This window comes from Cyprinus carpio, chromosome A13 (assembly GCF_018340385.1).
Source record: "Cyprinus carpio isolate SPL01 chromosome A13, ASM1834038v1, whole genome shotgun sequence".
Lineage (NCBI taxonomy): Eukaryota > Metazoa > Chordata > Actinopteri > Cypriniformes > Cyprinidae > Cyprinus > Cyprinus carpio.
In genome coordinates, this window is record NC_056584.1 from 26523571 (window position 1) to 26536591 (window position 13021).

Genomic DNA, 13021 nt, shown 5'->3' on the forward strand with positions numbered 1-13021 from the left:
TGTTCATTCAAAATTATGGGGCCAGTAGTTTTTTTTTTTTTTTTTTTGAGACATTAATACTTGTGTTCAGGACTTTTATCAAAAGTGACAGTAAAGACTATATATATATTATTATAATATATATATATATTATATATATTATATATATATAATATTATATATATCATTGTTTCCACAAAAACAACATTCATAACAACCATAATATATATATATATATCATTGTTTCCACAAAAATATTGAGCAGCCCAACTGTTTTCAACATTGATAATAATCAGAAATGTTTCTTGAGCAGTAAATCAGTGTATTACAATGATTTCTGAAGATCATGTGACACTGAAGAGTGTAGTAAAGAAAATAAAAGTACAACTTTGATAATGTAGCCTTGGTTATCATAATAAAATAAAAGCAGAATAGGTGAGTATTTTAAATTGTAATAATATTTCACAAATTTACTGTTTTTTTTATCAAATAAATGTAGCCTTGGTGAGCAGAAGAGACTCGTGTGTGTGTGTGTTTGTGTGTGTGTGTGGGCTATTCTGTCATCTATATTCTTGAAGGCGTTCCTCTCCTCGTGAGCAGATTTCAGATGAATGCTGTGATCTTGCTCTCGTTCTGCTGTCAGTTGTGTTGAAGGATGAAGTCTTTGAGATCTTGTAAAAGGAATCATTATGAGGTGAAGACAGCAGGTGAACCATTCAACCGTTTTTTCTTCAGCTCCGTCACTCCCACTGCCTTCATTACAGCGACCTTCCTGACCTCCTGACCCCTGGACAGATGGAGTGAACTGAGCGCTAACTGTGTTTCTGCAGGTCTGCTGTCTGTGGAAACCCAGGGGAAGGTTTGGTGCTGTGTGCATGTCGCTGATCTGTCTCTTTCTCTGTGTGTGTGAACGTCTCTTCAGATGAGTTCTGGTTCTCTGACGGCTCGCTGGCCGACCGCTCGAAGTTCAGCGACCCGGGTCTCATGCCTCTGCCAGACACCGCCACGGGCCTGGACTGGTCTCACCTCGTGGACGCCGCCAGAGCCTTTGAAGGTAGGTGGAGAAACGCTGAAATGCAGCATGAGTCTGTTTCCTGATGCAGAAACTGAAGCGGTATTCATGCTGAACTCAAATAATATTTAGGCCTATATTTAAGATTTGTGGACCTGAATTGCATATAAAATTCTCATGCATTTGGATTACATAGTTTTAACATAAATAAACGTAATGTGATGCATATTCATCAGTCATGCATAAATGAAACAAATCAGATTTCTGTAATAATACTAATAAACTGAGTGTGTTTTAAATACACAATAACCAGTTTTATGTATTTGTCATAAATAAATCCAGTTTGTTATTGTAACTTAATATTGCTTATTCCACAACCATAGCCATATTTTAACTATGTTCATACTTTGTAACTTAATGAATTTAATAGTTTTCACATTGCACAAATCTAAGCTGTTTGAATAAATAAAATCAAATAGATACAAATAGTTAAAAATGACGCTTGGTTTTATATTTTGAGGTCTAATGAAATATGATTATTATTTATTGTTATTATGATTAATCATAATAATTAGTAGTATTATGTGATTATTATGAATTATAATAATTATATTTAATGTATTTATGTTTTTAAATGTTATATAAAATAGTTATATTTTTATTTATATTGTGTGTAAATATATACATTTTTATTAATTAGTTATTAACAATGAACATATTTGTTGATTCTAAGCATATAGACGCAAATAATTAATAATAAACATTTTGTTTGATATTTTGTGTTCTAATGGATTAATATTATTGTTTATAATAATAATAATTATATGTAATATATTTTTGTAGTTATATAAATATATTGATAGATATTTTATTTATGTATATTTAATATTAATATATTATATTAATTGTTAATAATAACGAATGTATTTTAAATGCACAGTAACCAGGTTTATATATTTATTATCAAATTTGTTTCAGTTTCATGCATTTTAACTAATTCAACATTGCACATTCCACAGCTAGCCATATTTTAATCATGTTCATACTTTTTTAAATAAATGTAATTGTTTTTTATTTTTATTTATTGGTCTAGAGATTATTCTCAAGGAGAATCGAAGTTATGAATTAAACCTGGATTGTTTCGCCTGTAAACCTAGATACTGTTATCTTCTTCTCATTGCATCAGCTGAAGAACATTGCACACCGTTCCTTTTTGGGTGATGAAATCATGAAATTGAGTCTAGGTTGTATTTTACAATAAAATCAAAAGAGAAATTCAATAATATTTTGCAAAATGAGGTCTATTTTTAGGACCTTTAAGAAGTTTTTGTGTTGTGTTTTGCATTATTCTCATGCGAGTTAAGCACAAATCTTCATTACTGGATGCTTTAAAGTATGTTTGTAAACTTCATTATTTTTAATGGTGATTCTAATTAGATTCTTAGTAAAAGTAACTCTTTAAAACATGTTCTCATATGTATAGAGAGAGAGAGTTGGTTATGGTCATCTACAGTATATAATTAATGAAAAGATTACATTTATTGATTCATTACTCACTAAAGAAAATGTAGCATGTACTACCTTTGGTTGATGCTACCTTGAATAATTATATTAAACAAAAATGTTAAACAAATATTAATAATAACATCTCAGCTATATTGCATATCTGTTGCATGCAGAGCATTGATTAAGTCCCAGAATGCATCTGTGCATGTGGCGACACACAGCAGAGCTCTAGTGTGTGATTACAAACACTTCATCTTGATTTCTGTCAAGATCAACACAACATACTGAACTTTGAAAACTTAGGCTCCGCTTTCATGTGGTCGGCTGAACCATCAGATGCTTCTCTGAGGAGCCGCTGAAAAAGAGAAATACAGAGCTGTGATCGTCATGTTTTTAATGAAAGACTACCAGCGTGATCACAAACACACATGTAGGAATCTATCTACAGTATCTACATTTTTGCATTGTGTTAATGAGAATTTGGAGGGGAAATGTGCTAATAATAGTAATAATAATAATAGTAATGAAAAAAATGTCTTGCTAAATTAAAGGCAATTTAACCTTTATTTTAGTTTTTGTATGTAATCAGAATATGATGGGGAGATGTGCTTTTAATAATAATGATGATTGCAAAATTAAATGCATTTTTTTTTTCATTTCATTATCATCAGGATTTTAAAATTTTCTTGTAAAATTAAATGCAAAAACTTATGGTAATGAATTTGCATGGGAAATGTGCTAGTAGTAATAATAATAATGCTAAAGATATTCCATTTTCTTGCAAAATTAAAGGCAAATTAACTCTTATTTAATTAATAAATTATTTTTTGCATTATGGTAATCAGAATTTTGAGAGGAGATGTGCTAATAATAATAATAATGCAAAATTAAATGCATTTATTTAATTTTTTATTTCCATTTTTTTCATTATGGAAATCAGGATTTGGAGGGGACATGTGCTTATAATAATGCAAAAATTAGATGCAAGTGTGAAATATGTTTATCTTGTTTTTTGCATTATGGTAATGATAATTTAGAGGGGAAATGTCCTTATAATAGTAATAATAATAATGAATGTATTTTGGAGGGAGAATGTGCTCGTTATATAGCTATTACCTATGTAAGTGCCAGTGAGCGAATTTGATGGTTTACTGTTTTATGGTTTTTTTTGTATATTATAAATACTGTGGCTTTTTGACAAATTGTCTTTGTTCCTCTTTTGTAAGTCGCTTTGGATAAAAGCATCTGCGAAATGCATAAATGCTCAATTTTGTGCTGGGTAGCCCCGCCCACAGTGGGATCTCATTGGTCCAAAATCCAGTTTTGCATATAAGTATGCATTAAACATAAAATGTTCTGATTGGCTGATAGCATGTCAGTATCATCCATTTTCACTTTCAGTGTGGACAAACAAAAAACTATCAAAATCACATTCAACGTTGCACTTTCACTCTATTACATGTGAACACGCTGTACTAAACCAGCAGCGATTGACGTTGGTTCAGAGTGACTGCTCCCGTTTTTACAGTCGTCCTCAGCTGACACTCAAACAAATGAGGCGACAAACCAGAGAGCTGCTAAAACCAGCGCATACTGCTTCTCATGCCATAAATACACTTAAAAGACTGATGCAATATTTGGAAACAAAGTTATAGTTTTAGAGGAGATGCTTGTTTCTGGGTCTCGCTGTGACCCAGAATAACGCTGCATAAAAACACTGAGAGATGAATTTAGCTCACAACATATTTGCCCTCCATTTGCATCAGCGAGCACGAATGTAAGTCAACAAGAAGAAAAGTACTGTTTAAAAAATGCAGAACAAAATTTGTTCATAAACACACTGTTTTATTGAGTGGCTCTGGCTAAACACTCAACAGCTTCACAAACTCATATGTAAGTGGGTGATTTAAGATGACTCATGTTCTTTTAAGTGTCCCGCTAGTTTCAGGACACAAGGTCTCACTTTTTCATTAAATACAAACATAAACTGGATGCAAACCCAAAATTAGATATGAAAAACTGATCTGAGGCCAGTTCCTTGTGGAGATGTTTTGAACAAATCAAGGGTTTCATCAGATGTTATGAGATAGAGTGAGAATGAAAATACAATTATACTGTGTTTTATTGTCTCCAAAATTGATTCCCCCTACAAATTCTAATCACCATAATGGAAAAAAGCTATTTGCCATTTAATTCTGCAAGAAAATAGACTATACAAATAGACAAAACATAGTCTGTATGCAGATGCACTTTTTTAATTCATACACAATTTTAATAATATATTCATAACGGAAATGAGAATATAAAAATAAAATTTAATTAAAATAATAATATTAATGTATTTTCTTGCAAAATTAAATGCAGATGCATTATTTAATTTATTTTATTACAATTTTTGCATTATGGTAATGAGAATTTGTAGGGAAAATGTGCTAATAAATAATGCTTTTTTATTATTGTAAAATTAAATACAGATGCATTATTTTATTTTTTATTATTTATTTATTTTTTGCTTTATGGTAAAAAGAATTTGTAGGGGAAATGTGCTTATTACAATAATAATAATAATAATAATAATAATAATGGAAAAATAGTTTATTTTCTTGCTAACTTAAATGTAAATGCATTTTTTATTTTATTATTATTATGTATTTTATTTATTTAATTATTTATTGCATTTGGGCAATTCTTCTTAAAGCTTTTATTAGGATTTTCTGAGATAAATTTTCTTGAGAAGCTACGCTGCGTAAAATATTATATTAATATATATGTAATTGTATGCAGTCTTGCTGCTCTTTCTTCACTTAATTGTATATATTTTAACTAGAAAACATTACAAAAAATCTTTTTTAATACTACTTTCTTCTTAAATAAACTTGTAAGATTGATGAGAATGACCCAGGTTCAGTGTGATTGACCTGGGACAAATTATTATTAACACATATTATTATTATTATTATTATTATTATCACATTGCTGTATATCCAGTAGTCTGCCATCAGATATTATTCAGTTGCAGTCCTGTCACGTTCAGCACTGAGTTTGGGTGTCTATGTGTTATGGTGTCATTGTGATATTGCGAACCCATGTAGAGTCTGTCTGATGTGTTTATGTGTCCAGACCAGCGCGTGGCCTCGTTCTGCACCATGACGGACGTACAGAGAGCCGAAGCGCTGCAGATCTCGCGTGAGCTCACCAGACGTGTGGCGGCCGCTGAGGGAGCCGCACTGGAGGCCGGGTGAGTTTAACAGCAAACACACACACACACACACACACTACACTGTGTGTTCATGCACAGACTAACAGCTTTGTCTCGCTCTTCAGTGATACGTCTCCAACCACGCTGACAGGGAAAGTCAATCAGCTGGAGGTCATCCTGAGACAGCTGCAGTATGACTTGAAGAAGGTAAACTGTCCCGTCCTGATGGAAAACAATAACGGTTTTATAGGTCCACAATAGATGATCTGATTTACATTTCTAGACAGGATGATCATTACTATATTACATTAATGAGATTTTTTAACTTGCTTATTTATTTATTGTAATAAGAATTTGTTGGGGAAAAGTACTTAATTGTCATTATAATAATAATAATAATAACAATGCAAAAAAGGCTTAATTTTCTTGAAAAATAAAATGCAAATGCATTTTGTTTTTGCATTATGGTAACGAGAATTTGAAGGGGAATTGTGCTTAATTATTAAAATAATGATGAAAAAAATGGTCTTAATTTTCTTGTCAAAATTAAAATAAAGTGTTTTTTTTTTCATTATGGTAAAGAGATATTTAGAAGAAAATTACTTGTACTAGAAGTAGTAGAAGTAGTAATAATAATACAAAAATGTATGTTTTATTATAAAATTATACATTTTATTCATTTATTCAGGTAATGAGAATTTGTAGAGGAAATGTGCTTATAGTAATAATAATGCAAAACAAATTTAATTTAAGTTCAAATGCATTTTTATTTTCATTTATTTTTTATTATTTTGCGTAATTTGGATCTGAATTTGGAGGGGCTATGTGCTTATAATAATAATGCAAAAAAAATTCTTGCTAAATTCTTGCAAATTATTTTTTAACAATAATAATAACTCAAAAAAAAAACTATCTATTTTCTTGCAAAATTAATTGCTAATGTTATTTTTGGAATTATGGTAATAAGAATTTGTGGAGGGAATGTGATCATTTTAATAATAATAATAATAATGTAAACAAATTGTGTTTCTTTGAAAGGGAAATGTGTTTAATTGTCATAATAATGCCACAAAAAAAAGTAAATTTCATGCAAAATCTTGCAGAATGACAGTATGACGTGAAAAAGGTCAACTAAGGTAAACCCGTCCTGATGGATAACAGTAGCTGTGTTTTGTAGGTCCACTGTAGATGTTTTCACACATTGACAAGATCTGATTTTCTCCACGTCTCTCCATCCATCTTGTGAATGCAAGGAAGTAAATCAACTGGGTTTTGAGGGGAAGGATAGGCAAACAATGTCGTAATGAGCACCAGCATGCAGAATTGCCACCTCGTTGGCCCGATTTAATATCCTGCTCCCTGTCATTTTAAATGGCTGCAGAGTGACAGCGGCTCAGCAGGAACAACTCCAGCAGCCCATGATGCATCTGATGTAATTGCTGATAATGTTGCAGAGTTCACATCAGGTCAATATATGTAGAGCTGGTGTACAATTACTCTAAATTATTATAAAGAGGCATATGAATATGAGTAATGAGTCCTCTGAGACATACATTATATCATTCATACTAATTAAAAGTTTCTAGAACATTGTATTGATTGTTAAACTTTGCTTTCTCTGTAATGAGCTCTCAGTGCAAACAACTCCAGAGAGAGACATCTTTAATGTTTGTAAAACACTTTTGTCTCAGAGGTTTTCAAACTTAAGAGAAAGTGTTAAAATGTTAAAACAAATCAATCATAACAATACATTTCAGTTTAATGAATAAAAATAGGTCGGTATTACAGAATCTGACATTATCACCACTTTTAAATATGGTTTGAAATAAATAGATAATGAAATAAAATGTAATAAAAATTAGATTATTTTTCATTTGCAATTTGACAACATTACCACATTTACAACATTAAAAAAAATTTTTTAAACATTTTAAGATAAATAATAAAAAAGAAAATATTGATAAATAAGATTAAATCTAATAAATAAAAAAATGAAAAATTTACAACTTTCTAATTTGACAACATTACTGCTTTTATAATATTACAGAATATTTTGACAAGTATTACTATTTTTTTTATACCAAAATGACAATATTACTACTTAATTTGACAACATAATCAAAATCTAAAAATACCACTACTTTAATAATAATGGGGAAAAAATGCAAACATGAAGGAATAAATAAAAATGAATAAAACAAAAAAAAAAAAAACACCACAAATAAATAAAAATGAATAAAACAAAAATTACAATATCATCAATTTCTTTTTTTGACAATATAACAGGCTTCACAATATTGCAGAATTTGACTATTATTATTTTAGAAAAAAATATTTAAAACAAAAAATTAAAATTTAAGAAACCTTATTTTTTATTGTTTATGTATGTTTTTTTTATTAAGTTTAATCACAATTATTTTTTTCTACTGATACCCATATTTTTGTGTTTCTCTTCAGGTTAAAGGCTTGTAAGAAAAACGCTACAATATAATAGAATCAAAATTTTTAAATATTATTTTACTTTATTTATTTATTTATTTTGCACCATATAAATAGAGTCTTAATACATGAAAATATACAGCTGCCTTTAAAGGTTCCTCAGAACCTCTGCTTTATTCAAAACTAATTTAAAGAAAGAAAGTAATGATTTCCTCAAACTCAGGTAATTGGAAGAACCAAGGCTGTTATTTTCCATATGAAGACAGCATATAGTGAGGACCATAAAACGGCAAGTTCACTGTATTCTGAGGTCATTGGTTTGCTTTGTGCACAGGAAAAGGAAGACAAGGCGATCCTGCAGGTGGAGGTGCAGCACCTGCGGCAGGACAACATGCGTCTGCAGGAGGAGAGCCAGACGGCTGCCGCACAGCTCAGGAAGTTCACCCAGTGGTTCTTCCACACCATCGACAAGAAGCCTTGATAGAGAACCACTGGACACTTTCAGGACTGCACACCATTGACCTACACTAGCAAAGCCCAATTCCTACTGCAGTTCAATCAGATACAGAATGTAAGTATATTCTGGACTGGAAAAGCCCCTTTTGTTGGTGTAGATGAGCAGCGAAGACTAACGGAGAATGTACTCAATTAGCAACTAAACAATGTTTCTGGAGGTGGATTGTGAATGTAACACATCAAGACTTGGTGAGACGGTTCATCCTCTGCCTCCGTTATTGAAAGGTGCAATCAAACGTTGAAGTTCAGCGGGTCAACGGTACCTTTTGAATCATTTCTGTCCACAATCATCAAGCTCTGGCAATAAGAGTCATGGATTTCCCAAACAAACACAATGTGAAGAGTTCCTGAAGCTGTAAATGTTGAGATTGTGCCTCAAAGAAAAGCTGAATTGAAGCAGGTGTGTGCATCACGTGGCTTTCCTCTCCTGCCTCGTCTCGAATCCGCGATCACATGCCAAAACTCTGTCCATCTCTGTACAGAACCTCCAATCAAGTGTCTTGTATTTAACACTGTTATTTAAGCTTATTTAACCTAAATTAGTTTATTTTATTAAAATGAAAGTCTTCTGGTGGGACGGCTGTGAGAAGGCCATACTGTGACGTTTTGCCAGGACTGTGTCTGAAACAGATGTATTGATGATTTGTCTTTTTCCCCTCATTCCAACATTTGGATGCTGCTAGATAACACTTTATTGGTTTCTATGCTTTTACAAATGTGTTTCTCTGTAAATCTTTTTCATGTAAGATGGGACATTGGTTGCTTCTTTTTTTTTAATAAATGTAGTATGTAAAATCAATCAGATGCGTCATCTTAATATTTCAGGTTCTAGTGAAAAAAGACATTGATGAGCAAATTATAACATCTATGTTCTGATATGTTATTTACTTTTTCATTACTTCAGTTCAGTGTGAGGGGGAAATCATTCCAGAATGTTTTAATTTATTTACATATATTTATATTTATTTAATTTTTTTGCATTATGGTCATGAGAATTTGAAGGGACAATTAGCTAATAATGATAGTAATAAAAATGCATGTCTTAATTTTCTTGTAAAATTAGATGAAAATGCCATTTTTTTTTATTTATTTTTTTGTTATTTATTTTTTTGCATTATTGTAATGGGAATTTGTAGGGGAAATAATAAAAATAATAATAATGCAAAAATAAATGCACTTTTTTGCAATTAAATGCAATATTATGATAATGAGAATTTGTAGTGGAAATGTGTTTAATTGTCATGATAATAATAATAATTACTGTAAAAAGAAATTCAAAACAAATTTTGAAAAATTAAATGCAAAATTATGATAATGAGAATTTGTAGGGGAAATGTATTTAATTGTCAGTAATAATAATAATAATAATAATGTCACAATGCAACTAAATAGTAATTTTCTTGCAAGATTAGATGCAAATGCAAAATTTGATTTTTGCATCAAGAAATGTGCTTTATTTAACAATAATAATACTGCAAAAACAAATAGATTTAATTTGCAAAATCTTGTGAAATAAGATGGAAATGCAATATATATATATATATATATATATATATATATATATATATATATATATATATATATATATATAAATATATATATATATATAATGCATTGTGGTAATGCAATTTTTTGGGGGAAATGTGCTTATAATAGTAATTTCTTGCGAAATTAGATGCAAAAGCAAAATTTAAAAATTTGCATCAAGTAAAAATTACATTTCTCAATTGTAATTTCTTGCGAAATTAGATGCAAAAGCAAAATTTAGAATTTTGTGTCAAGTATGACTTGGATGTTTCGTCCTGAGACTGGCTCAGCTGGCAGGTCTGCAAACATCTGCCTCTTTCTAAACCTCCTGTGATTTGATTGACTTTCTGATGACACTGACATTTTCTCCAGTTCAGCACCAGCAGAGAATTATTGTTGCCATGGGTTTTTGTTGCCATGGAAGCAGCATATTCCACCGAGGACCCTTTCGGGAATACCTGCCTGAGAATAAGTTCATATCTAATGGACACTTATCTGAGCTTCCACAGACGGACCTGCTGCAGGTGTGTGTGCATGACGGTATTACATGGATGACGTTCATTCTGCAAACCACTTTAAAACCAATAATTCACCCCTAAATTACAATTCTGAATTTTAATTTCTATTGCTTGAAAGAAACTGATGTTGATGCATCTGGTTGCAGCTGTTTGTGTCTCTACTGAAGTAGCCAGATGACATGTTTTTCTTTCTGTTTTTTTTATATGTAAATTGTTAAAGCTTCAAAGGGGCCAACCTCATAAATGACATTATGTTTAAAGAATCTACTTTCCATTTACACACACCGTAAATCCCAGCTGCCAGGAATTTCTTTCCAACATCAGAGACGACCACAAGATTGAAGTGGTACGAGAGGAGACGTGCAATGCAGGGAACAAAGCAACACACACACACACACACACACACACACACACAAACACACACATCCCCAGTCGAGCCGCAGGAGGTCGGAATGACACGGATTCATGGAAACGTTCCTGTTCTCCACATGTGTTAATAAGCTGGAGACTATCACAGTTTTACAAACTGTAACGTGATAAAGCCTCATTTACAGGCCACTGGTAATATTTACACAAAGCCAGACAGGAAGTGGAGATGTGACACTGTGAGATGAAGGAAGTGCTCGTTGAGTCACGGTCGACCGTATTTTGAGCCCATGTGACACGGCTGGTCCAGCAGCTCAGTGTTGCATGCTCACGCAAAACATAAGAAAGTTGCACGAAATTTGAAATGTGTGATTTTTAAACCTGGAAAAATCATGGAAATTAAACTTTTAAAAGTGATTGAAATTATGAAGTTTTCTAGTTGTGCTCAGCACTAAAATATTTAATCTGCTATTTAGACTGTAATCTATTGTTCATGTTATTTTCTGTTATTTTAGTATTATTTTTTATACTAGTATTTACAAATATTTTAAATTAGCTTTTATTTTCCATTTTCATTATTTTCATTTTTTTGCTATTTATTTGCTTTCAGGGTTTTTAATATTTCTATTTAATTTCTATTTGTTTGGTTTTTTTAAGGTGTAATATTTTAACTTAAGCATTTATTTTAATTAATTTTCAGTTTGAGTTTTTCATCTAATATTTGTATTATATTTTATTTCAGCTTTATTTCAATTACTGAAAAGGATTTTTAACAGTTTTAATTAAAAATACCTTTTTTTTTTTCATGCAGTGAAAGCTTTCAGTAAGGCTATTAAGTTCTAAAAAGGAGAAAAAAATCAGTATGTCAACTTTTGTGAATTGCATCCATGTATATTCAAACATGGTAAATATGCCAAGCAGAGACTAGTTCTTTCATGCCTCAGTCTTTAACCAATCACAACATGCAAAGTTTAAATTTGTAGAATTATATGACTAAATGATAAATAATTTCATACAAACACAGCTTTAAGCTTCTCCAGATGTTAACTGCTGGACTGTTGTGGTTTACTTGTGGATTATTGTGATGTTTTTATCAGCTGTTTGGACTCTCATTCTGACGGCACCCATTCACTGCAGAGCATCCATTGCTGAGACACTGATGCAATGCTACTTTTCTGCAAATCTGATGAAGAAACAAACTCATCTACATGTTGGATGACCTGAGGATGAGTAGAATTTTAATTTTTGGGTAAACTATTACTTGAATGACCTCTGTCTGCTTCATTAGGACAAGCTTGTACAACACACTTCTATAAAATAAGTGGAGAAATGCAGAGTGCAAACAAGATCCAAACCGGTCACAACAGAATAGATGCTGCTTCTTTGACTGAATTATTAATTTTGTATGCTGCTTTATTTCAGAATGAGGATCATATATGTCCTGATGTGTTTCCTGCCTCTGGAAAGCCTGTGGTAGCGGCAGCTGTTCGGGTGTGGTGCACAACTCCACCGCAAAGGATTGTGGGTAAGACGCATGCAATGCATGTTGGCATGTGTTCAAATAGTCACTGGATCCCCAGACAGCAGTTATAGTCATCAGTGAAGACTGTGAATCAAACAGCATCTGGTTTTCATGCAGTAGATTCCCTGAACCGCAGGTTTCCGCGTTTATTAAAAGCAGTGCTGATGTTAACGTGCAGAACTTAATCAGGTTGGACATGTTTATTTGACGAGATGAGAACGAGTCTGTGAGGGACTGAACCACTCTTCAACGTCTTGAGGGCCAAGATAGCCATGTTTTCATGAAAGGTTTATGGAAAGACGTATTTTCATTGTTCACAACCTCACTTTCATTCATGTCCAATGAAGTACAGCATGTACTCTGATTAAAGGCCAGAGTTTTTGTATCACAGTGATGTTATTTTAGAAGTCGCTCTCAAAAAAGTTTGCTCTCTTTCT

General features: G+C 31.8%; 1 protein-coding gene across 1 annotated transcript in view; it reads left to right on the forward strand.

The window, feature by feature from the left end:
- Positions 1-9446, forward strand: part of LOC109103547 (signal-induced proliferation-associated 1-like protein 2) — a 95552-nt gene extending 86106 nt beyond the window's left edge. Inside the window, exons 17-20 of the mRNA XM_042769530.1 lie at positions 902-1033; positions 5618-5735; positions 5822-5903; positions 8470-9446. Coding sequence (XP_042625464.1) covers positions 902-1033; positions 5618-5735; positions 5822-5903; positions 8470-8616 — 479 coding nt within the window. The 3' untranslated portion in view covers positions 8617-9446. The remainder of the gene's footprint in view (positions 1-901; positions 1034-5617; positions 5736-5821; positions 5904-8469) is intronic.
- Positions 9447-13021: the final 3575 nt, after the last annotated feature.